This window comes from Zymoseptoria tritici, chromosome 9 (genome assembly GCF_000219625.1).
Source record: "Zymoseptoria tritici IPO323 chromosome 9, whole genome shotgun sequence".
In the NCBI taxonomy this organism is placed as follows: Eukaryota; Fungi; Ascomycota; class Dothideomycetes; order Mycosphaerellales; family Mycosphaerellaceae; genus Zymoseptoria; species Zymoseptoria tritici.
This window is the reverse complement of record NC_018210.1, coordinates 585,051-611,263: the sequence shown is the minus strand read 5'-3', so window position 1 is coordinate 611,263 and position 26,213 is coordinate 585,051. Positions and strand designations below refer to the sequence as shown.

General features: G+C 47.4%; 3 protein-coding genes across 3 annotated transcripts; all 3 read right to left on the bottom strand.

Moving 5' to 3' along the window:
- Positions 1-4,030: 4,030 nt before the first annotated feature.
- On the bottom strand, positions 4,031-6,003 carry MYCGRDRAFT_95611 (uncharacterized protein; the record flags this gene model as incomplete). Its single annotated transcript, XM_003849282.1, has 2 exons — positions 4,031-4,647; positions 5,400-6,003. 2 exons carry the CDS (start codon positions 6,001-6,003, stop codon positions 4,031-4,033), a joined length of 1,221 nt encoding a protein of 406 aa, XP_003849330.1.
- Positions 6,004-12,432: 6,429 nt separating this feature from the next.
- On the bottom strand, positions 12,433-13,478 carry MYCGRDRAFT_95610 (uncharacterized protein; the record flags this gene model as incomplete). Its single annotated transcript, XM_003849281.1, has 2 exons — positions 12,433-13,202; positions 13,322-13,478. The coding sequence occupies 2 exons, from the start codon at positions 13,476-13,478 to the stop codon at positions 12,433-12,435; spliced, it is 927 nt and encodes a 308-aa protein (XP_003849329.1).
- Positions 13,479-15,129: 1,651 nt separating this feature from the next.
- On the bottom strand, positions 15,130-15,613 carry MYCGRDRAFT_105682 (uncharacterized protein; the record flags this gene model as incomplete). Its single annotated transcript, XM_003849280.1, has 2 exons — positions 15,130-15,348; positions 15,408-15,613. 2 exons carry the CDS (start codon positions 15,573-15,575, stop codon positions 15,229-15,231), a joined length of 288 nt encoding a protein of 95 aa, XP_003849328.1.
- Positions 15,614-26,213: the final 10,600 nt, after the last annotated feature.

Genomic DNA, 26,213 nt, shown 5'->3' with positions numbered 1-26,213 from the left:
GCCCGATCCGTTGAACTTTTGCTCTCTACCATCAACTTTCTCTCCTTTCGTTGACTTTATCTTTCCAGCGGTCACTTTGCTCTCCTTTCGTCGATTTTGTCTCTCTGCCGTCAACTTTGCATCTCTCCCGCCAGCCTTCATTGTGTCCTTTTCCTGCCTCCGCCTGCCGTATCGCTTTCAAGCAAGCAGTGTTTCCATCTTCCAGTCAATCAAGCAATCCAATATCCCAACCTTGAATGCGCAGCGGCCAAGTTCTCCTTGACTTCCCCATTTTCATGTTCCCAAACCACCCACCTTCACCCATCACACCTCACCTCCCCCTCCCGGGCCTCCCGGTCGCCATAAAACCCCTCAAAATCAAATACCTCCTCCATCCTCCACTCCAACCGTCCTCGATCCACACCCTCATGCGGATCCACTCCAAATCCCCACTCCCTCTCCGGCGGCGGCTCTTCTCTCGCCTCCTTCTTCCCTTTCCGCAGCCGGTCATACATATCCTCCTTGGCATAAACTCCCGGGAATGTGTCCTCCAAAAAGGTCCGCTGGACCTCGACAGCGGGTCGCAGAGCTAGTGTGGAGGAGATATTCCCGCCCCAGGAGACGATGGCGTGGATGCGGTTGGAGGATTGGCTGAGGATGGGACAGCGGGCGAGGAGGTGTTGGCGGAGGAGTTTGAGTTGTTGGTCGTAATCGAAGTGTTTGGAGGTTTTCTTCTTCTTGCGCGGTGGGTGGTTTGGTGGTGGGAGGGGTTTTGGGGTGGGTTTCGGGTCGGTGATTGGGTTGGAGGTTGGTGCGGGTTGTTGAGAGTCCTCGTCGGGTTGGAGGCTGTCGTATCTCGAGTCGGGGGAGCGCGGAGGTGGACATGGTGAGGAGGTGGATTGGAAGGATGTGCTGTGGTATCTTGTGAGTGCTTGTCGTCTGGTGAAGTGGATAGGGGCATGCGCCAGTTTGCTTACTCGGCTGGAGGTATGTTGGCAATCTCTTTGAACCTCACTGCGCTTTGTCTGGAAGGAGAGTCCATAAGCATTGGATCTTCCGTGGTACAGTTCATGTTTGCCATTTGTTGTTGCATGTCAAGTCGTGGAAAGAGAGGTTGTGTTGATGAATTATGTTTTGCATGGCAACCATTTTTTCGTGACGATCTGTGCATTTATGTTACTGAGGCAAACCAAAGCTGGGATAATGCGCACGCGCTGAGACAGTGAAGTTGCTAAATGCTTTCGAATCAGCACGTTTCCGGAGTAGCACATACTGAGATACCTTTGGGTCGAGGTTGAAAGCCGCTGAAATTGAATTGCGAGATGCCGGTCTCCTGCTAAGCTTCTGCACCAGTGAACTGATGCCGTAAGTCTCTCAATCGCTTGGATCTATGACGTCGCAAAGCCCTCAGCAAATCAAGCATACACATCATCCACATGTCGATGTGTCTGCCCTTATGTATAGCAGATCGCCCGTCATGCGCGCCCCGGCATGCTTCTTAACGCTGGTCTCCCGTACGAATTCACCTCAGTGAGCACTACGTAGAGTCCTATCGACTGCATTCGCCATTGCAACGGCAGCCGTAGTTCCACGTCGAGTAGTCGGGCTCCAACAAGACCCACCCACTCCATTCCAAACTGACGGACTCGTTGGTGTGCAGCGCGTTGAGCCACTGCTCAGCGTTACCATACATCTTATCGATCTCGGTACCGGACTTACTGGCAGCGCGACTCCAAGATGTGAGGTCCTGGCGTATGATCATGGGAGCGATTGGCCTTTCCACACGGCTGTTGACCGCATCCGGAATCTGGTGAGCGTCGTAGCGAAGATTTCTTACGTGACGGCTGTGTTGGGCTTCGAGCGCGCACACCCACTTGTGACAGTCCCTCAGGTCCGTGAAGGAGAAAATGTTGTTGGCGAAGTATTCCTTAGCAGACTCATCCCGGAGCTCTTGAGTGATTTGCAGGTAGCTCGGTGGCTTGTACTTCTCGTCGACCACGATGACACAGCCTTCAGGAATGTCGAAAGCCATGGCGTAGTCGTGAATCTTGTCGAAAAGCTCTTGAGGTAGGTCGTGAAGCAGAGTCTTGAACTTCAGCGCAGCCGCTGCGCGGCGCTTTGCCAGCTGTTTCGCCGCATGTTCCTTCCATTTGCGCGCTTCTGCAGACTCGTGCTTGGTCACCGCGATGCTCTTCTTGGTGTCGGCATCTTGTGTGATGACAGTCTTCGCCGGCTTGAATACAATCTCGAGATTGCAGAAGGGATCTGGGCCTGTGTTGTCCGCCATTTTGGTAGGGTGTGATGTTGAGAAGGTGGACAGGAAGTGTTCGTTGAAGATGTGTTGAGTAGGAAAAGAGACTTTGGAAGTTTCTCGGAGGAAGAGCTTGCTCAGCTGAGCTTTCGGAGCGGGCCGCGTGAGAAAGTGAAGTGAAGTGAAGTGAAGTGAAATCCGTGCTGCAAGCAGGCAGATCTTGGCATAGCGCAGTTTGAAAGTAGTGGAGGTTGAAACAGTGAGCGTATTGGATCCAAGTGTACACGACTTCAATGATCAGGAGGGTAAACACATGCGATCGAGTCGTGGAGGGGATACTCCAGCCTAAGAACTCGTAATCTTCGACTGGACAACGTATCGCTGGTGCAGACTGCACCATATCGGTGCAATGCTGATCGATCTGGAAGTCAGGTCGTCGAGCTCGAGACCATTTGCCCTGCTCCAGCCAAGATCGATCCATTGGTATCTCCCTCGCATGCCTTTCCACCCCGTTCTGCCATTCACCATCTCTAACGCCTCCAGGATATCACAGTCCCAACACTTCGCCGACGATAGCACGACGTGTAGACCATCCAAGCCAGCACTTGTATTCATCTCTTGACATGTGCACACTTGGGTGACGCCAGGCGGGGAGCTCGACCTTCCGCCACTCCATAACCTTGTAGACCGGCTCCTGCGGTCCTATGAACATCAGACCTGATGTAACTTTCCAGTATAAACCTGCGAGAGTCTCTCGAGCTTCCTCGAACTTTTGCGTCCTATTATTCATGACGTCGCCCTTTTCGGGGTATTGAGCCGTTGAGGACGGGGCATAGCGCATCGTCTTGACCCACCGGCTATGCTGAGGTGCGAGCGCCTTGAACCACTGGCGACAAAGGTCCAAGCTGGTGAAGGAAAAGACGTTTGTTGCATAGTAGTTCCGCGCCAGATTGTTGTGCAAGGATCGCGTAAGTTGCAGACGTTTCGGCGGTTTGTGTTGCTTGTCGATGTGAACAATGCTCGTCATTGGGATATCTGGAGCCATGACCAGGGCCAGTATGCTGTCAAACAATTCTTGAGGGAGATCCTGCACGAGCTCCGCGGTCCTCTTTGTCGTCCGGTATCGTTCCTCGCCTGCTCTGCGTTGCTTGTTTGCCAACGGTATTGCTTCGTGCATGTTCCGCTTCGAAGCTTGTTCTGATGGAGCCTGCGCGACTTCGATCGCCTTTGTATTTGTGCGCGTGAGCGAAGGAACTGACGCGCAGCATGAGCTTGCGCGGTTTTCTTTGTCGGCGTTGACCATAGTGTCGTGCTCCGGTGAACCGTGATGTTCTGGGAAAGTGGTGGCCAGGTTTTGTATGCCGAAACAGAGAAGGAGACTAAGTTCGAGACAGAAGGGCGAAAACTTTCCGAGCCAAGAAAGCCTTCGGGAGGGAGCGGTACGGAAGTGAAGTGAAATTTTGTCGTGTCAAGATGCTTACCTTACTGGCACATGCAATGCAGCTCGGAGCCTCGAACCAATATGCGCTCAGCAAAGGCTCAGAAGCGCATCGACCTCACGCATAAAAGCAAAATAATACCTACAACACTGTGTTGCCTCGCAGTGCACTTGATTTGGGCGCTGAAATTTGACCCTTTCTCGATTTCTCAGCCAAATTCGACCCCGTGGCATCCACATATCATCATGTAGAGACTCTCCCACCTGCAGCTGTCGGATTCCATTGTACTCGTACCATAGCTCAGTGCATTGTGCGTATGCTCTATTCGCACCTTCTAGTCACTGCTGTACTCCCACAGCAATCATTCGGAAACCACCGTATCAGGAATACTGTACGTTCCGACCGAACCTTGAATCCTAAACCAGGTGTCGTCTGATTGACCTTTGTGCTCTTGCAGCGGCGTCCAGATGACGAGACCATCGTTCAGATTGCAGAAAGTGTCCATGAAAGTCGTATTGATCGCGCTGTACAACTGCATGCTCGACGCCGAACGATGCTTGTGATCCGTGGAGCGAGTGTCGTAACAGATCTGTCTGATTCTTGAGCTGTATTTTGGTGCAAGAGCGGCGAGCCACTTGTGGCCGATCTCGAGGTCTGTGAACGAGAAGACGTTGGTGACGTAGTACTTTGGAGAAAGCAGGTACCGTGTCCTCTCCGTAAGTCCGAGCAGCATTGGTGGCTTGTACGCCTTGTCGATCTTGATTTTGGTCCGGAAAGGGATGTACTCATCCACGGTGCAGTCGCGGACGATGTCGTAGAGCTCTTGGGGAAGTGCTTGGATGGGTTCCACCAGCTGGTATGTCACGGGTTCCGACGGCTTCTCCTCAAGCGTTCCTTCGCCGATTGTGCTCCACTTGCGTGATTCTGCCGATTCGATCTTTGGCTTCCGAGCGGTGGCCATGTTGGTGTTGTTGATGCCTTTTGAGTGTTAAAGTGAAGGTGTGTTCAGACAGCAAGCATGAGGGAGGTGCGCCAGCCGGCGCGACTTGCAAGCTCGGCCTGTGCATGCAGGGTCTAAACTTCCGGGACGGGCCGTCACAAGGAAGTGAAGTGAATTCCTTGAACGATGTTGCACGGATGTATTAACAGGTCTCGTATGTTTACCTTCATGAACTGATACCACTCTCGCAAAGGCTTCTCGTAAAGCTATACGCAAGTCTTGAGCTATGATGTGCAAGCGACAATCCTTCCAGTCTCAAAGCTGTGCTCCTGATCATGCTACCCAGTCTCTCGTCCTTTGAGCTCTATCAGCATTTTCAGCTGCCGGTCATGTCTGGGTTCCGCGGTTCGTGAATTTCGTAGCGGCAATGCTTGTGCGGCTCGACTATCCCTCCCGGTCATTGATCCCAGTGCCTTCAGATCCCGCCTACCCCGACGCAGCCCCTGCATGCCTCCAGTCGCTCGCATTCAGTGTCCCAAACGCTCGTCCGGTACAGCAAAAGTATAGTGAAAGCGTACGCTTCCCGTGACCGAAGACGAGGTCACTTCGGCTTTGGGCCATCTGCGTGAGGGACTGTATTCCATGTCTTGCTGCCAGAGGACAAACCCAGGAGCCAGCCGATGCAGCAGATGTCGTAAGATGCTGTTCATGCTAAATAATGCCGTCTCTTTCCCGATCGAACTCTTAGCGGAGCGTGTGTCGTAGTGAATCGTCTTTAGCAGCGACGTACAGTCCTGCGCGAGCGTTTCAAGCCACTCGCTGCAGACTTCAGGATCAGTAAAGGAGAAGATGTTGGTCCCGTAGTACGTCTTCATGAACTTCTGGCGCAACGGCTTCGTGATCTGTAGCATCATGGGCGGCTTGTATTGATGCTTCTCGACCTTAATGATGCTCGATTCCGAAACTCCAGATACAACATGCTCATAGATGGCGTCGAAGAGCTCTTGAGGAAGTCGTTGCAGGAGTCTTGCCGTGTGCGACAAGGCATCTGTATCCGAGTTGTACCAGAGCTCGCGGTCGACACGGTCGCGCTCGTTTCTTGCCAGCATCTTGATCTCTGTGTCCTTCTTGGCCTGCCGAGCAAGTTCCATCCTCTCTGGCTCTTTCCTCCTCTCGTCCTCCCACTCCATCCTGCGCAGCCTCTTATCATTCCTGCGCAGTCTCCTCTTATTTTGGCTGACCATCTTTGAATTTCGTTGATGTCTCCGTGAGCGGTGGTTGCTCATCATGCGCGAATCCATGTGCACGAATTTTGATGAAGTATCGGCGCTTGTGGCGGACCGACGGGAGCGCGGAAGACCCGCGAGGAAGTGAAGTGATTTCATGGGCGACATAGTTGACACGTGCAGGACTTGTCGAGAACGAGTGAGTGCATTTGTATCGCACCTCTTTTACTGCTGTGATACCGATGCTGAACGTTACATGTACTAGGATCCCGACATCGACATCCGCACTTCCATTGCACACCCAATATTGACCCGATTATTACTAAACACGCACTATTCGAAAGCCCTTATCAAGGCCGTTTTAACGAACCCGCATTTACCCCGCTGCCCTTAAAACCTACGCCGCTACTAGAGTTTAAAGATTTACCTTGTTACCCCCTTTAGGGTACAAATTTGGACCCTAAACTCTAGGATTTAGCCCCTACCTCCGAAACCTTATTCCGACCTTACCTCCCCTACACTCGAAATATTCCCTATTTAGGGCATTATACAAGGAAGGTTTATAACCTGTACTACAACACTTTAACATACTACAACATAACTAATACGCTACCGATTCGGACGCCGTATAGCCTGTTTAAAAGCCCTCGACGAGAGCTTTTATTCTAGCTATTAAACGCCTAATTTAGTCGAATTTTAAAAGAGCTAAAGGCTAAATAAGAGCAGTATTCCTAGGATATATAAACATACATATATACTTAGTTCTCTCTATACTAGAGTTACCTATTGTCCTACGCCGCCGAGAGAGGAAGCTAAAGAAGTAGTATAGTTTAGTAAGAACGAATTTGTACCTTTAAGGATTAGAGTAGTAGTACTAACTATATAGCTAGATACTCTATATAGAGTATAGGCCTACCTTTCCCTAGAGACAAAGGTTATCCCGAACTTACTACGGCTACCTATAGAACGCCTCTAAAGCCTGCTATAAAGACGCATATTACTATAGGCTAAAGTACTTCCTAGAAGCAGAGGTATATTTATATATCTCTTCTCTCCTCTTTAAAGTATACCTTCTCCTATACTCCTACTTTATATAGTAGGGAGAAGAGTGCCCTAGTATCGTAAGTAGGCTAGGACCCGAACGCGATTAGAAATAGAGACGAATAAGCAGCCCTCTCGGCGTAAGACTGCTAAGCCTCTTTTTAAATAACAAATAACAATAATAAGATAATATCTACCGAGACGGAAATAACAGACGTAAGTATAGCCCCTTAGACTCTAAAAGCTATAGCTAGAGGGGACGAGGAAGTTACGTTTAAGTCTCTTAAAACCCTGCCGTTACCGAAGGAACTACTAAAAAGAACCGGCATTCCTTTCCTACCTAGGAAAAGGCAAAACCCCTTTGAATTTAGTAGCTCCCCGACTCGTAGCCCTTCTCTTAGAAAGAAATAAACACTCTCTTGCACGCCTGCGAACGAGAAGATCCTATAAGCCCGATAGCTACTAGTCGAAGCAGTAGGGGATCTAGGCGGGATTCTAGAAGAACAAACCTAGGTTCTCGACCTTCTCGAAGTCTTTTAGCACTTTACCGAGCGTATAGACTTTAAGATAACGTCCTAAATCCTCGTAAAGCAAGTCTCGAACCTAGAAACGATAACAAAGAAACTAGTAGCATAAGCGAAGAAGCCTACTTTCGTAGACGTTATTAAGGGAGATAGCGGATCCGCTACCTCTACCTCTACCTCCTCGATAACAAAGATAATATAATAACAATAACAACAATAACAATAGTAGACGACTATCTCCCGGAGGGCTAGCAAGCCGAAAGAACAAGTAGAACCGATGCCTCTTATCCTTATACTAAAGGATAAAAAGAAGGAACTCGACTAGATCGCAACCCGAGACAAAATTAACGACGCTCTTAAAGGCGAAGACTAAGAGCTAGCTATCCTTGCGATAAAGAAATTAGTTCGGGGTAACATTGTCCTAAACTTTATAATAGAGAAAGCCTGCTAACGAACGATCGATAGCCTTACTAAGGTTACTAATATTGTAGGCGAGGTATAGGTAATAGAGGACTCTCTCTAGCATAAGGTCGTAGTCTATAGCATCTCAACCGCGAACTTTAATACGCTAATAGGCCTATAGGACATTTAACGAGAAATTAAGACCTTTAATAGAGGTCTTAAACTCGTAGGTACCCCGATTTAGCTAATAAACGAAGAGAGAAGAAAGACTCTTACTAGGGCGATAGTTCTAGTAGGTTTTACTACCGAGGAGGAGGCAAAAAGGGCTATTTAAAACCGTCTATACGTAGGCGCGGACAGCCTAAGAGTCGAGAAGGCGAAGGATCGTATATAACAGAAAGGGAGGCCCCTAGAACGTTCTATATATTAAAATACTCTCTACGGATTTTCTATGTTAATCTTAACTAATCTATCGAGGCTATAGAGTCTACCTTAGACGTCGCGGTTAAGCAGAAAGCCGACCTTTTACTAGTCTAGGAACCGTAGACTATAGAAGACCCGATAATAGGCTATAAAGAGACAAGATCTATCGCATACCGGGATTATAACTAGCTATTCCTAACGACTACGGATTCGACGATCCGGCTAAGAATAATGCTATATATTAGCATAAGACTTAACGTTAATATCTCTCCTATTTTATTAGACGATAGCGACATACTTTCCTTTGTTATTTTAAACAAGAAGGGCAATAAGATCCAGATAGTTAATCTCTATAACGAGAAGGACCTTTGGGATACCGAGAACCCGCAAAACCGACGAATAATAGAAAGAAGCCTCTACTCTCTACGTAATACGTTCCTTCTAAACACTCTACTAGTAGGAGACTTTAACCTTAGACACCCGTCCTAGGATCCGAGGGGAAAGGATACTACTAGTACCCGCGAATTTATAGAGTAGATAGAAGACTAGGGCTTTACTTTATGTAATACGATAGGTGTCGGGACCTTCTATAGGCCGTACCTAGACGCAGAGTCGGTCCTAGACCTTACGTTTATAAGAGGATCCTTATCTACGAAAGAAATCGACTAGAGAACGATTCCGATAGGCTTAGACTATAAGGCTATATCTATAGACCTTATTAGCGCGTAAGATCGAGCCTAATAGAAGAAAGTAGTTCTAGATATAGCTTCCGCGGATTAGAAACTGTTTATAGATCTCCTAATAAGTAAGGCGACGTCTATTAACTATACGAACTCCCTCGACGACATCGTAGACTCCTTTACCTCGTATATTACCGAATCGATGCGGGGAGCAATCCTAGAGAAAGTAGTATACGCCTGCGCAAAACCTTAGTAGAATAGAGAGCTATGTACGCTACGCTATATAATGTCTAGAATATATAGACAGACCTTTACCTACGGACGTACGCCGACGCTAGACGAGAAAGAGGCGTATACGAAAGCGAGAAACGAGTACTTCTAAGCTATTAAAACAGCTAAGAAGAACTACTAGAACGCTTTCTTCGAAAAAGAAGACTCGAAATCTATCTTTAAAGCTATATCCTATACTAGGAATAGCAGCCGAAGACAGATACCTACGATAAACAACGAAGATTCTTTCGAGGGGAAATATAAGGCCTTCTCCGAAGCCTTATTTCCGCGCCCTCCTGCCGAGGAACCTCTACCTAGCCGTTAGGAAGCGTATACAGCCGGGGATTAGGGCTGGACTACACTAACTAAAGAGGAACTCGCTGCCGCCTATAGTACGAAGATAGTAAAAGGAAAAACGCCGGGCCTAGACGGTATTATGCAAGCTATTATTAGTAAAGCGTACGGCGCTATTCCTATTACCTTTCTACATATATACAGTAGGCTACTCGATAAAGGATACTATCCCCGATGCTAGAAAGTTGCAATAGGCGTAGTTCTAGCAAAGCCGGGAAAACTAGACTATTCGGTCCTTAAGGCCTACTAAGTTATCTCTCTCCTAAACTATCTTAGTAAGATTAGCGAGAGAATACTTGCAAAACGCCTAAGGATTATTATAGAGACGAAGCCCCTTTTATACGACTCGTAGTTAGGAGGGCGAAAGAAGAAATCGGCTATCGATATAGTACTTCTCTTAACGAACAAAATCGAGGAGAATCGAAGAAAGAAAAAGAAGACTTCGGTTATCTTCCTCGACGTAAGAGGAGCATACGACTACGTTACAAAGAACCGACTGTTAAGAATAATAATCTAGTTAAGGCTTCCGCATAGCCTTATATATTAGGTTTAGTCGTTTATAAGTAATAGACGCCTACGAATAGCATTCGACGGATAGATATAGGAATTCTAGGACGTAGAGATCGGTGTTCCGTAAGGCAGCCCGATATCTCCTATCCTCTTTCTTATCTATACGCGCGACATATTCTTCTCGCTATAAGGAGTTACTCCTAGTTCCTACGTCGACGATATTAGACTATCTACCTCGTCTACGTCCCTTAAGAAGAACTCTAAGGTACTAGAACGTAAGGCAAGAAGGCTAATAGACCTAGGAAAGAAGAACTCGATTACTTTCGACCTAGTAAAGATAGACCTAGTACACTTCTCGAAAGGGAAAGGGTCCGATTGCCCGGTAATTCTTCTAAACGGCGATATTGTTCGCCCGGTAAAGAAAGTAATAAGGTAGCTTAGAATTTAGCTAGACGCCGGTCTTACCTTTAAGGAGCATATTATAATAAGATCGGCACAAGTACAAGCGGCATTCTATTAATTAGAAAGACTAGCAAATACCGAACGCGGTCTATCTTCTATATTATTAAGAAAGATCTACCTAGCCTGCGTTACTATAATAGCAGACTACGGGGCCCTAGTTTAGTAGCGGTCGAAAAAGAGCATAAAACCTCTAGTATCTTTATAAAGTAAAGCTTATAGAAAGATCCTAGGCGTTTTCCGTACCGCCCTAAACGTCCCGTCCGAAGTAGAGTTAAATCTCTTCCCCCTAGATCTACGCCTAGAGAGACAGTTAATTTTATACTCTCTACGCGCAGTAAAGCTACCTAAAAACTACCCCGTAAGACTCGCTATCTAAAGCGCGCCTTCGGATACGCGAGAAGTCCGATACGAGGACTCGAGAGAGATACTTCCGCAAAAACGATAGAGAATATAGATATAACTACTCTGTTATTAACTCCGATAATATAAGTATTTCGTAGAATACGAGAGGGCTAACTACGCAAAAGACGATCTCTTTAGCGTCTAGAAAACCTAATATAAAATAGTAAGACAACGGGAGATTAATAAGGTACCTAGGAATACAAATAGCTACCTTAGTCGATTTCTATAGAGCTCGCTAGGAAAACATAGAATAGGAGGAAGACGCGCTTTAACTAGTGCCTTCTATACTATCCTATTAGGACACGGATACCTAAAGTCCTATCTCTATCGCTTTAGATACGTAACGACGCTAGACTGCCCTTACGGACGACGAGAAATAGCAAAACACCTTATATGTAGCTGCCCTATCTACGATATATTTAGGCTACTACCGCTACGACAAGCACGATCTCTATTAGAAATAGTAGAAGATAAGGAACTCCGGAAATACCTTACTACCTTTCTCTCGGATATAAAGATTGCTTCTAGGTCCTAGTACCTAGCAAGAGGCGAAGACGAGACTGTCTAGCCTACATTCCTTTTACTTTTCCTTATTTGTCTTTCTTTAAAGTCCTTCGATACTAGCTTGCTACTATCCTAGGCACGGGTCTTTCCCTAAGGTTAAGAGATACGAGAGAACAACGATTGTACATAGATAGACTACTGTCGCGAGACAGCCGTCCTACATAGTTATAGACTCCTATAGGACGTAAATGGAACAAACAAACAAACAAACAAACAAACTAGGATCCCGAAGATTTTGCTGCAGTCAGGGGCTGTCATCAAGATGCGGCAAATGGTCACTTTCGGTGGGCGTCGCATGCTTCGAAGATGCGGGGTCGCAAAGCACGTCGTATTTCAGAGGAGGAGGCAAATCATGTATAGATTAGGTCCTGCAAGGCAGGAATTCCGACAGCGTCGAAGTTCGGAAGGTGCAGTTCTACCACGGGATGCGATGAGGCGGTGAGGGATCACGTTAGTCACTGTCAGCCCTTTATTATGTGCACCATGGCCTCTGTATGCATAAAGCTTCTGAGCAAACGACGAGGCGACCACTCGGGCGCAGTCGCAGGCTGCAGATTATGACAGACAGGCGTCCATCTCGGTCCTACTTCTGGCACTGAGCGCTGGAAGCGAGATCATTCCCCAAGCTTCTAGCTTTGGCAGACATGAGAAAAGAACTGTGAAGAGGAAGGGACTTCCATGTGCAATACCAAAGACTCAACTTCAACCGATCCTTGAATTACAGAAACGCTGCGATTGCTTGGATGCTGCGAAATTGCGTATTGATCCCGCCAGTACTGCTGTCTTAGCACTTCTGCTTCCGCGAGTGTCTACTCCTCCAGTGGTGCCATCGATATTTCCATTCAGATCGTATGAGCGACACGACTCATATGTGCAGATTCCGATCGAACCGTCGTGAGAGAGAAACTCGCAAGGGGCTGCCGCACTCCTATTCCTTCCCTGCCAACACTGGCGTTTGACCTTCTTCAGACATCGATAAGTCTGCCTCTCGCGAGGATCGAGAATTTGCAGCCCTCAGGGGACCAGCCATCACCATCGATGCTGATCACTGTAGTCTTCAGCCATGTTCCTATGGGCTCATAGCCGATGAACTCTTGCCAGAGGACGAATTCGGGATGTAGTTTTTCTTGCAGTGGACCCAAGATCTCTTCCATAGAAGCCATCGATTTCAACAATCGCGATGCGATTGCCGTCGCTGGCGGACTTGCAGTCGAAGCGCGCTGTGGGCCGTTGCAGTGGACTGTCTTGAGCAACAAGCTGCAGTCTAGCGATAGAGCGGTCATCCATTGGCGGAAGAGGTCCAGACTGGCGAAGGTGAAGGTGTTGGTGCCGTAGTAAACCTGGAATGCTTGTTTTCGCGACTTTGACGTGATTTGCAGTGCCATCGGAGACTTATAGGCATTGTCGATCTTGATATTGCTCGCACGCGGGACATCGGATACGACGAGGCCGTAGACTTCGTCGTACAGTTCCTGTGGAAGGCGCTGTAAGTCGTCCGCCATCGTGGTCACCCACATCACCGAAGCTCTCTCAGATTCTTTCAGCTCGCTCTTGCTCTTGTCCCCATCTGCTGTCCGCTCGCCTCCCTCCTGGTGTTCCATCACTGTGACTTGGTGATGTTCCGCTCCGTCCGTCCGCTTTTGATGCACATCCTCCAGCTTCAGTTTGGCTGCGCCGTCCTCCATGGTGTTGGAATTGATTGTTAGGCTGGTAGGTTTGGTTGCGTTGTTGTTTGCTGAAAGTTTGTAGCTGGAGCTGTTTTGATGTTTCGTGCGGCGGCGGCCGGACGGGACGGGAGCTCGGAAAGCTTCTGCAGGATTAGGTAAGCGAAGTGAAGTGAATACTAGTACTTACTCGCAGTCACAAGCACGTTCACATGGGAACTTTGACGCCATCTGAACGAGCCCAGACGACATGCAATTTGAATTCGCTGTGCACTACCCCTCACACAGGTTGGCAGGAAGTGCAAAGCCTCGTCGATCAGCACATCATTTTGGGCAACATACGACATCGTGGACGCCCAGGCCTCCAATACATTCTCTCTTCGGATATTTGTAAAGAAAGTCTCTCGCCGCGAAAACTCTCACATCCCCAAGATTTCCATCAACCATTCCGTCCTTCCATCGCCCACGACCGCGCGTACGATGGCTTCTCGCACAGCCGCTTCCAGAACAGAACGATCTCGTGTCGCTTCGTCCTTCATTTCCGAACTACTTGCAAGCCCCCTGACACCCGGCCCCGGAAATCGACTCCCGATCGGTCGGCGGCACGCAGACACAATTCGGACCAAGTGGAATCTTGTAACCGTTGTTGTAGGTGGTAGATCCCTTGCATTCAGTTAGCTTCGTCAAGCTGGTAGTCATTGTTGAGATGTGGTATTAACCTACGGTAAGTTCGCCGTTACCGTTATAGGTGGTCTCCGAGGTAGTGCAGCAGCGGCACTGATTATTGCCGCAGTCGGCCAGAGCGAGTGGGAGTGCAGCGAGGCCTGAGTATCGTGGATCGTGAAGGTCAGTGATGATTCAACAATGAGGACTGTTGCGTTGGAGTGGTTCCAGACTTGGTATAGCCTGCGACGGTCGCGGACGTCGCAAGCCTTGAAGTCTTCCAAGCACTCACCATAGAAGGCGGCAATGGCGGCGATGAAGAAGCGCATCGTGGTTTGCTAAAGCTTGCAGATTTCGCGGGATATTCTTTTGAGCAAGCGTGAAGACTGGTAGGCGACGCAAGAGACTTCGGTAGCTGAGGATGCGGAAATGCACTGTGGAGGAATGAAGACAGGTGGACACTTATATGCATGGACTATCCTCCAGATTCATCATACTCTTTCGGCGTCTCTTTCGTCATCGTGCAACCTCGACACTAGCAAGCCTCGTCTTGCCATGGCATGTTTCGAATCGTCCGGGTTTAAGCCTGAAATCGAGAGTCAGTGGTCCGTCCTTGAATTCAGTCGCCGTCTTGTATGAGCCATCAGATTGTAAAGTCTTTGGTCGTGCCTTTGAGAAGGGCTTCGATTGAGTTCCCATTCGCCAGTGCTTTGAATTTACGGACAGTACACGTCTCAATGTCTCAACACAGAGGCGTGAACGTCAGATCACAAGGTCTCCAATCATTTCCCCAAAAGAGGGGCTCGCGAGCTTTTCAGGGATTGGTGGTCTTCTTGTCTGAACAGTGCAGGTCTGAGCCCGAAGACAAGAATTGGTGGTCAGTCCTTGAACCCTGTCACCGGTCCAGCCGACCGAATGTCGCCTTATGCAGTCTGCGATCACTGCCTCAAGATGCCTTCGATTGAGTTATCGACGGCAAACAACCGGAGACGCTGTTCCTGTATGCAGGTTACAGTCCGTGGAACCGCCGGGGTGGAAGCAAGAATTGGCTTGTGTCCCATGAGCTGGAAGCCGAAACTCCGAAGATCGAGCCAATGCAAGTTGGAAAACATCGTGATTTGCCCGATGAGATCTGCGACAAGGGGTTTGAGAACCACTAGTGACTGCCTTCTGCACGAGACAGGCTGTATGCAATCTCCTGTTGCGGCACAAGCACTTCTTTGGCTATCGCGGATCCTCTACCCGTGCATCTCGTGGAATCATCGGCGTTCGCTTGACCACGGACTCCTTACTACACATGAGATGAGACGGAGGCAGTGGTAGGAGAAACGCAATGTCGGACTTGGTACTTTTGGTTGCGTACTGAGAGATTCTTTGCTAAGCGACTGCGCAGGACGCAGCAACCCTCCTGGCCTTTCCCTTCATCCTCGACTTTCATTCTGGAATACACCGCCCCGCGCATCCGTCGTTGTCAGTCCCATCGTCGTTGGGCACGCTGCATCTGCATCCGTAAATGCGGCTGTGAATAAATCCGTTGTCGAAGCGTTTGAAACCCTACGCTATATTAGTTTCGTGACGCACATAGTCAATGTCGGGATACAGTCATGACGTACGATCAGTCGATGGTGCTCATCATATAGGGGTATGGAGCCCGAGCAGCAGTGGCAGAGCTTAGCTGCGCATTGTGGGTTGGTAGCCGGCAAAGCGAGCGGGTTCGCTAGAGCGACTGGCAGCGCGGCGAAGCCGTAAAGAGCGGCGGCGGCGGCGGTGAGGACCAGCATCGTGATATGCTGAGTCTTGGGGTGGAAGAGAGTTCGGTGCGGTCAGGTCTCGGTGCAGAGAAAGTTCTTGGTTGATGTCAGAGTATTGGAAATTTCTGACCCTTCGATGAAGTCAAGAATTATCCGCTTTTATGTGTTCCATACGTGTCCGCGTCATCGTACGATCTCGATCCTCGGAGAGCCTGACATCGCTGAGGATCGATGACACGGCCGGGATCGCACAGTATGCGATTCCTTGTCGCGGAAGCTAGACTTTGTGGCTGATCCTTGAGCAAGACAATGCATGAAGCAGTCAGAAGCACAGTAAGCATGAGGAGCATCGGCATTTGCTCGAAGCTACACATTGCCTATCTGCTTTGCAGCCGCTTCCCGAATCGCTCAGAGTAAGTCCGTTTACACATCCCTGGTCGAAAGCCGAGCGTTCCTCCTTGTCGCGCCTGGGATGGAGACAGCACGCTCTATCGATGCCGGTTTGATCCTTCGATGGCCGTTCGGCCCACCCACAGGAGGACAGTGTACGCCGGAAGCAATATGCTTCCGCTAGCTCGTACTCTGTGCGCATGATTGCGAATCCATGTTTGTTCGGCGATCAACGGATCAAGGGTCCCTGTAATACGAGATTGAGACGTCGGTACCCTTGACATCGTGCCGAAGGTCCCGGACCAAACGCAAGATCGAGAGACCTTCAATCTCCGGCGAGTCCGGCTGGAAGGGAGAATCGCAAACTCGCCGTCTGGCGTTGCGCAGATGCAGAGTCCAGGCCATGTCTTTTGCCCAGCGTCTACTCTACTCACCGCATCGTCATCGTCCATTGCGAGGATGAATGCTGGAGCTCATCCATAAAACGCCGAGACAGTCCACGTTGGGCAGCTTGACAAGAGATTCGAGGAAGAGGTCGCAAGTCATCTGCCACCGAGATCCACCACATTCTGGAAGCCTGCTCAGCTCTTTGTAGGTTGTCCTTCGACTCCGTGACCGCGCCCTCGCCGGTCTCCAAAGCGTTCATCCTGGCTGAGGAATGTTTTTCCTTTCCCTCTATCGCACGATGTTCACGGTGTGCTCGGCCGTACTGTCAGCCATGTGCTTGAGAAGTCTGGGCGTCCTGACGAGATGAAGTTGTTTGTGGAAGGAAGGAAAGAGAAGGTTCGTTGCCTGTGTTCAAAAACACCAAAAACCTCGCTCAGGTTTACTTGAACCCTTAAAACCTCAGGCACTGTTTCACTTGAAGGCTCGTCATTATTATATAACTCGCTCGTTTTAGTTAGTCTATATAGCTTAAGGGCCTTCGCCCTTATAAATCAGTATTATTCTTTTTCCGCTTTTTGATTATCTGGTAGCTAAGAGCACTTAAGGCGGCTCCTTAGCCGTCTTACCGGCTGGCTCTGCCACTTGAGGGTCAGAGCTAGCCGGATGCTCGATTTATTGCCTATTTAATTAAACCAGCTTAAAACGACTCTGGTTTAAGACCTCCTTAGACCTATGGACTATACCGGACTTTCTACTTAGACTGTACACCTAACTAGAAGCACCGGGTTTTCTATAGCTAGGGGTCCTATACATAGCGATTTACTTAGCGGTGCTATATGTGCTGGATTGCTAACTTCTACTTAAACGTTAACGCAAAACTCGTTTTGCCTTAAGTTTAAGACTTAAAGCATAGAATTACCGCACTCAAAACTAGTTACCTAAACACTTAAAGCGCGCTATGTTTGAACACGACAATAGCTAGAGCTGCCTGGCCGCTTAAGGAACTACAAGGAGGAAGTTATAACCCTTTAAGTTACCGGAAGCAACAATAACAGCAACTTAATTTAGTTCGATTAACAACCTATCCTACTAAGACAAGATGTCCGTTACTAGCTAAGCCGAAGGAACTACAGAGCTTCCTTCCTCCTATAACTTAAACCTAACAGTCGCTAAAGGAGAAAGGCTTAAGGAAGATAGGCAAGGCTATCTAAGCCTAATTAACGAACTTAATTGCATTAAGGAACGAGGTAGCGATGCAGGGGCGGCACTATCTACTACTGCTCGTCTCTTCCCGGAAGGAGATCCTTAGACGGATCCCCTAGCTCTACTTAGAGCTAATGTTACCTTCCGAACTCCTACTTAACTAAGCCGACCTGCTGCTAATGTAGGCTTAGGCCCTACTCGTTTTAGCGAGCATGTGGCCGCCTTAAGGGAGATAGAGGAACATATTAATCGACTTAAAGCGGACGCTGTCCGACTTTAGGCCGAGAACGCCCGCTTGTCCTAGGAGCCTGTTCGAGTAGGATCTGCTAATAGGCCTATCCGGGGACTAAGCGAGCCAGGAGCCGTACGGTTTAAGCTATCCCCATATCGAGGAGATAACCCTAGACACGGCTTAAGTGACGATAAGGGACTAAGTCGTCCCTATCGCTACACGTCTGGAACACTAGGCAGGGATACAACTCCCCTTAATTCCTTAGATACTTCTATTAAGGCTTCCGTCCGGGCACTAGAACTATACTAGGGAGACACTCGAAACAACGCTGCTAATATCTAGGTTAGGTCTATAGAGCGTTACTTAAGGTCTTAGATTGCCCTAAGATAGAGGGGTATCCGCCTATCCGAAGCTAACCTTATCGAATTAGTAGGTAGCTAGATGCAGCGTAACGCCCTTGCCTAGTAGGAGGAACAGGAAGAGACTTGTAGGCTTGAAATCATCGAGGGAACCCATACCCTTAACTTAATGCTCGGCAACCTCGTCTCCTATTTCCAAGATTATTATTACTAAGAGAAGCTCTAGAGACAATACCGAGCTCTTAAGCAAACAGGAGGTGTTATTACCTTCTATTACAAAATCCTCTCCGTAGCTCGCATGCTTAAGCTAAGGCCTAATAACTTCTCTAATACTACTGTCTTCTTTAATAGGCTTAAGCTGTCGATCCGAGCGGAGCTTATTCGACACAAGCTTACCCCTTAAAAGGCTGGACTACAGGAGATTATAGACCAGGCTTAAGCTATTAATGCAGCTAACTAGGAGGTCGTAGATTCTTAAAGGGGCCCGAGAATAGATGCCCCTGCCTTTAAGGAAAACCGCAATGCTCTTGCTCGAAAAGCCTTTAAGCTAAGAAAGGTAAACAAGACTATAGTAGAGTATGTTGCCGCTGCCCTTAAACACATAGCTACCGACAACAACTCCAAACCTTAAGAGTATTTCTTAAAGTGCTATAACTGCGGAGTCGCCGGACACACCTAGTATCGCTATTAGAAGAAGCTTAAGCCAGACTTACAGAAGAAGCAGGACGACTACAACAGACGCAAGGGGGGCTTAAGCAAGCCGACAAAAAAATAGACAGCGACTTAGATGCTAAGGATTCTAAGTCGTCTGTTGTGTCGCCCTTATTGCTTGGGACCCCTCCTAATGCTTAACTTAACTACCTTAACGCTATAGGACCAAACCTTTTAGTTACCCCTGGACGCTTAGGTTTAAGTAAGCATTCTGTTAAGGCTAAGTTCCTGTTCGACACTAGGGCTACGCGTGTATACGTCTTACGAACGATCGCGGACCAGTTTCCGGAGGCTTAAGTAGCTATAGATTCCCAGACCGTGGTTTTGCCTAACGGCACAGCAATAGAGACAACCCTTAGGGTTAAGCTGCCTTACTAGCTCCGTAACTTTAAGGGGGAAATTACTGCCCGAGTGCTTGATCTCGCTAATCACAAGGTAATCCTTAGCCTTAAATAGTTCAGGCAGTACTACCCGACTATTAATTTCTTTACGAACAAGGTGTACTTATACGACAACGGTGTTAAGTATGCTATACTATGCTCTAGATACGCTCCTAACTTAAGGAGCGTTCTAATAGATAAGGACCTCTATTCCCTTAAGGAACTAGAGGACTTACTTAACGTTAATCCCGACATGCCCTTATATCTCTTAAACATAGATAAATACTAGGAGCGGCAGCAGGAGAGGGAACGCGATCCTAAGGACGACCCTATGTCCCTTAAGGAAGACGACGTTCCTCCTCCCTCAAGTAAGGAACCCAGCTTGAGCCGCATTATCCTAGACAACAGGGATCTATTTAGATCTTCCTTGCCTAACAAGCTACCGAAGGACCGGTTTATTAAGCATTTAATCGACACCGGGGACTACAAGCCGATTAATTAACAGCCTTACTAGCTGTCCTATGCCCAATCGCTTAAACAGGAGTCTTAAATCGAGGAACTCTAGAAGCGTAGGTTAATTAACAAATCCTAATCGGCTTAGGGAAGCCCTGTGTTACTTATACCTAAGCTAGGAGGGAAATGGCGAATGTGCGTTAATTTCAGGGCTCTAAACAACGCTACCGTTAAGGATCGATTCCCCCTGCCTCGGATTTCCGACTACTTAGATGCATTTTATAGTTTAAGGTACTTTACTAAGATTAACTTAACCTCCGGGTTCTGGTAATTAAAAGTAAAGGAAGAGGACTAGCATAAGACAGCATTTAACACTCGCTAGGGCAAATACTACTTCAAGGTAATGCCTTTTAGCTTATGCAATGCACCGGCAAGCTTCTAGAGCTTAATAAACAAAGCCCTAAGAAAGCACCTTTACAAGACGTATATAGTTTACTTAGACGACATCGTGATCTTCTTCGAGACTTTGGAGGAGCACGAAGTCTACTTAAAGGAAGTCCTGGATATCCTGCGATTACAAGAGCTGTATTGCTCCCCTAAGAAATGCTATATTAGGATTAAGGAATTCGACTTCTGTAGGCACCGAGTAAGCTACAATTAAGTTAGGCCTATAGAAGACAAGATCTCTATTGTCAGAGACTAGCTATAGCCGACTAACGCTTAAGAAGTGCGGCAGTTTATTAGGCTAGCTTCCTTCTACCGCAAGTACGTTAGAGACTTTGCTAGGCACGCTGCTCTACTGTCAGACCTCCTTAAGGAAGATAACTTGCTGCTGCGTGCTAAGAAGAAGCGCCCTATTAAGTAGACTGCCTAGTGCACTATCGCTTTTGCGAAGCTTAAGGAAGCCCTGTGCAGCGAGCTAGTGCTAATTATGCTAGACACTAAGAAGCCCTTTATTATTAAAACGGATGCAAGTAAGTAGGCGCTTAGTGCGGTCCTGCATTAAGCTAACTCTAATAGGAAATTACATCCGGTTGCTTTCGAGGGCTGCAAGCTATAAGGGGCAGAACTGAACTATCTAGTGTACGAGAAGGAGCTCCTTGCTATTAAGGAAGCCCTTCGAAAATGGAACTACTATATCGATAATAGGACTAAGACTTAAGTAATTACAGATTACTACAGCCTACAGTACCTAAAAACCTTAAAGACTCCAACTAAGCGGCTTGCACGCTAGATTAAGGAGTTTTAAGCTTACAACATCGACATCCGCTACCGTAAGGGGAGTAAGGCTATAGTCCCTAATGCCCTCTCCCGCCGGCCGGACTTGATAGAAGGTACCCTAGCTAACATAGCCGGGGAGGGTTCTACATGGCCTAGGGATTAATTACTTGAACCCGCGGACTTCTTGACCGCTTTGCCTTACTCCTTTAAGGAGAACGCTACAAGGGGGACAATTATACGAGGATTCTCCGAGCGTAAGGTAGTTAATAGAGTAATCTATTTTAAAACTATAGGGGAGATGCCCGAGAACAAGAAGCTAAGCCGCTTAATTAAAAAGAAGGTATTAGATCTTGTCCTTAAGGACGACCTCCTATATTATCGCGAGGCTAATAGAAGCCTTGTACCCTACGTAGATCCGGAATTCCGGTAGGATTTCCTTAAGCGCTGCTATAATAACTACGGGCACTTCGTACTACCCGGCGTCTATAGCATTCTTCGAGCGAGGGGCTAGTAGTGGTCACTTAAACAGGATGTTTATAACTACGCTTCCACTTGCCCTTAGTATTAAGCTACGAAGAAGAAGTCCCGGAGTCCCCTGCAGGAGCCGCGATTCCACTAAGCTAATTCTAAGCTTAAGCTATTTAAGCGCTAGGCAATTAATGTTATCGGTCTAATGCCTGTTATACTTAATAGTAACAAGTACATTATTATAGCCGTGGATTATGCTACTAGTTAGCTAGTTGCAAGGGCCACCTCGAATTAAGAAACCGAGACGGTCGCTCGTTTTGTTTAAGAAGAGATCTATACGAACTTTAGACCCCTAAGGGAAGTCCTTAGTAACAATAGATCTAACTTTATAAGCAAGGCGTTTGATATCCTTATAGATACCCTTTAAGCTAACTACAGGCTGACGACGCCCTACTATCCCCGCACGAACGGGAAAGTTAAGGCCTTAAACAGTGTTCTCGGCCGGATCCTCTCCAAGATGTGCTATAGTAAAAGTATGCACGCTTAGGACTTGTACCTTCCTAAGGCGCTGTATTTAAGCCGAATCCGGGCCTAGTCCGGTTGTGGATATAGCCCCTTCTTCCTCTTGTTCGGCTAGCAACCCCGAATACTTGAGGATTATCCGTACCTACGTCTAATGCAGCTTAAGCCCGAGGATCCTGAATCTAGGCATTAAGTAATGCAGAACGCTAGGACGATTGCCGTAGAAAAGCTGCTTACGAAAGTAGTAAGAGCCGGCGCTATTAGTAGTTACACCTTTAAGGAAACTAATAGCAAGTTTATCGAGGGAGACTTTGTTCTTGTCTTAAATAAGACTAAGACAAAGCTCTAACCGACCTTCGTAGGTCCCTTTAAGGTAATTAAGCGAAGCTGGCTTAGTATATATACCTTAGAGTCCTACGACGGTTCTGTAGTTAAGCATTAAGTGCATAGTAATCGCCTAATCCGCGCCAACTGTACTAGTTTTAGGGACTGGCAGAAGCGCTGTAGACAGGAGATTTCACTTAAGGCCGCTAGCTAGGAGTTTAAGGACTCCTTGCGTAATAATCTTGCACTTAATCTACGCTTGAGTTTCTCTACTCTAGCAACTATTCCTAAATAGAAGTGGGACAAGTTGTCTTTATAGTAGCTTAAACGGTTAGGAGCCCTTTGATTCCTTTTAGGGGAGGGCAAACCTTTAGATTCCTTAAAAACTAACGATTAGCTAAAGTTTTAGCACAAGCTTAAACTCGCTGCTAATAAGATCCGAAGGAAGCATAGGGACGTTTTACGCGCGAATCGAGATAATGCTAAGGAGGTAGAGAAACTTAAGGCTACTCTCGAAAAGAAACGTCTTAGGGAGCTGAAGAAGTTAGCACCCTTAAGTTAGCCGGTTATGTATCCGGTAAATGTAGTAGCAACATTAAGGGAAGACGCTTAAGTTAACCCTGTTATAGCAACTGTTCCTATCCCCGAGGAGCCTGTTGTAGAAGAAACGGAAGAGGAACTACTTGTAATCCCTTCCGAGCTCTAGGAGACTCTACTTAAACCCTAAGGGGAGTCGGGTAATAACGAGGACACTATTGTAGTTGTTCCCTGTTAACGACTACCCTAGAATATAAGGGAAGCTCCTTATAATCCTGTAGTATAGCTACGAAGGAAGCTAACCTTTAAGTCCAAACGAAAGGTTAATGCGAGGGCCTGAGTTTAATAGATCCCCCGGAGGGTTTTTATTTTATGTTTTTTATACTTAAGGCCAGTCCTTAAGTGCTATCATACATTCATTTCGCGCTAGCCTTCTAGCGTCGTATCGTATTGCATCGTATGCAGAAAAAAGAAAAACAAGAAAAACAACGCTTTTGGTGCTCCTGCTTAAGCCTATAAATTTTCTACCGATCCTACTTGGACCCGAATTAACCCTTCTTAGCCTGCTCCCTCTTGGCATCTTCTTCCCTCTTGGCATCTTCTTCCTTCTTGGTAATGAGCTGCGTCTTCAGGGCTGACATTACCGCCTGCAAGTGCAGCATCTAAGGAGTGATGCCTTAATTAGCCCTAAGACGCACTTAAGCCCGCGAGAGAGCTATCTAGACGACTTAATACACGGAGTGGCGCTTGTTAAAGCGGTTGCGGTAGAGCTGCTCGATGTGCTCCGTGTATACGCGCGTGCGTTGGCTTCCTTAAGGAACTGTTAGGCCCTCTGCGCCGTATGCTTAACGCCTATTGTCAGCCCGAGGAGCCGTGCTAAAAAACAGGTTCCCCTAGGTAGCGAAACCGCTTAAGGGGAGCACTAGCTCGTGTATAAGGCGGCCGGAGAAGGTTGGAATTAGGTCGTAATTATTAGTTAAGCCGGTCTGTGCTAGTATTAAGGTCTAATCGATAGCGTATAAGAGCCTCTCTCCTTCGTGCATCAGATCTACGAAATCCTCCGCCGTATTATAGAACGGTAGGCTTAGGGATTAACGAGCTTAAGCTAGTGCGTTTCGAACTGGAGCTTAAACGGGAGCGGGCATAGTGCTCGGCCGAGGAGGCGGGCCCCGACGAGTACTTGAACTAGGGGGCCCTAGCGCTAGAGTGCCTTGACGACCGCCTGTCGGGAAGAGGGTAGGGCTAGGCCTAGAGGAGCCTTATTGCCCTGTGCGGAAGAGTAGAGGTGCGTTAGCCGGACGGGTCGTACGCCTAGCTTAAGGGTTGTCGCGGCGATATATGTTATCTATAGTTATAGGCATTCCTTAGGCGTAGTTCTTAGGAAGCTAGAAGGACAAAGGCCTAGCACCCGGAGATCTACCGAACCCCCTTAAAGGATCTAAGTAAGGACGCTCTGGCCGCGAAGGAGTAGTGTCTATCTCCTTACGAGTAGACAAAGGACCCCTTAAGTTAGGAGAACGAGCTGCGATAGCTATTAAGTTAATGTCCTCTATATCGGCGATATTCGTCTAACTAGTAAGGAATAGGTTAAGCAGCTGCGTAACTCTACCAGATCTAGAATCGAAAAGTCTAGGGCTAGAAGGCGTCGGGCTTAAGGGCACTTGGATAGGCTCTTCTAGGAGCGGAATTAAGACTTCCTCCTTAAAGTCTACCTACTCGTCCTCCGCATCGTTATTACCTTCCTTAGCCTTCGGGTTCCTCTTCTTAGTCCTAGTCTTTCCCTAGAGTTTAGAATCTCTAACCGAACAGCGATCGTAGTAGTTAGTATAGCTATAGTTAGCATAGTAGCTAAAGCAGCCTCTACTACTGCGACATAACTTAAAGGGACTAGCCTTACGCTTGCCGGACTCGTAGCTATAGTTACCTTCTTAAGGGCTGCTACCGAGAGCTTAAGTAAAAAGAGAGACTAGACGCTATTACTTGCAGGCCCTAATAAGGTAACTGTCCGATTTACGCTAGTCTAAGCTACGCAGATCGCCTAGCTTAAACGCTTAAAGTCCATCGATTAAGGCATTAAGTTAGGAAATCGTAAAGGCAGCCAGAAATTGCCGAAGGTACTTAATAGGCGCATTCGACACTATAATTAGATAATACATTACTTCCCTTATCTATGCGTCCGTAACCGCGATACGATTGGAGGCTAGGCTAGGAGTAAGGAGAGCTTTAAGTCGAGCGCCGATAGAGGCGTATATAGCAGTGCTATTAATGTTTCCTTAAGGGTCGAAGCGATCTAGCTTAGGGTATAAGCTACGAAGATCCGGAGAGCGGTTAAGGACGTTGCGAGGCATCGTAGGGTCCTAACCTTGTGCGGTAGTGCGACTCCTTAAGCTACGGCCCTAGTTCGCTAGTTAAGGGTTGCGCTAAGGGATTTCGTAATTGTTGCTTATAGGAGCGCGTGTGCCTAGTAGCTTAGACCTAAGGCTTAAGGCAGATATGTTAAGCCTATCTCGATAAGCATCGTATGCCGACTTATAACCGGTAGCTTGCTTATACCCGAATTTGGTGTACTCTATGCGGTTACGCCGAGACATAACATTAGGCTAGACGTAGAGTTTCCTTAAAGCGAACTTGTCTATTAATTCTTAGGTAGCAGCAGCTCGTAACGGCTGCTTCTTGCTGCTTAAGACCGAGCCGAATGCTTAAGTTAACATCCTTGCATCTAAGTATCCGCGCTTAACTGTCTTAATAGCACTTTAAACAGCCTTCGTAGGAGGGAACTTAGGGGCTAGTTTGCGAGGAGATCGACGGAGCTGCTTATCGACCTTGTCGTCCTTGCTCTTATCGTCTTTCTTGCGCTTGTCTTCGTTACCCTTCGCTATAGCGACTGTTGCTTAAGGTGTGTTGTAAGGTTGTAAGGTGTAGTAATTATAGACTATGTAAAGGTCTAAGGAAAAGGGAAGGAAAGGGTTGCGGAAGTTAATAAAAGAGAGAGGGTTTAAAAAGAAGAACGCAGTCGCTTTTGTGCCCTTAGAGGGGCGACCTGCTAGTAAATTCGACTACATACTAGTAGTTACTAGCTTAAGGCTTGTAATAGTACGTGAATTGGATTATTTACCTGCTAGAATTAGCTGGACGATTGCACTTAAGCCCTTACCTTCCGATTAATTACGGACCTCCTAGATTACGCTCGTTTATTCGCGATCACGGACACCTACTTAAGGGCATTAGCATATAACCTAAGCCTTTAATTAAGGTTGTTACGAACGCTTAAGGTTACGCATTTACCAAAGGGGAGGATGTTCAAAAACACTAAAAACCTCGCTTAGGTTTACTTAAACCCTTGAAACCTTAGGCACTGTTTTACTTAAAGGCTCGTTATTATTATATGACTCGCTCGTTTCAGTTAGTCTATATAGCTTGAGGGCCTTCGCCCTTATAAATCAGTATCATTCTTTTTCCGCTTTTTGATCACCTGTTTCTT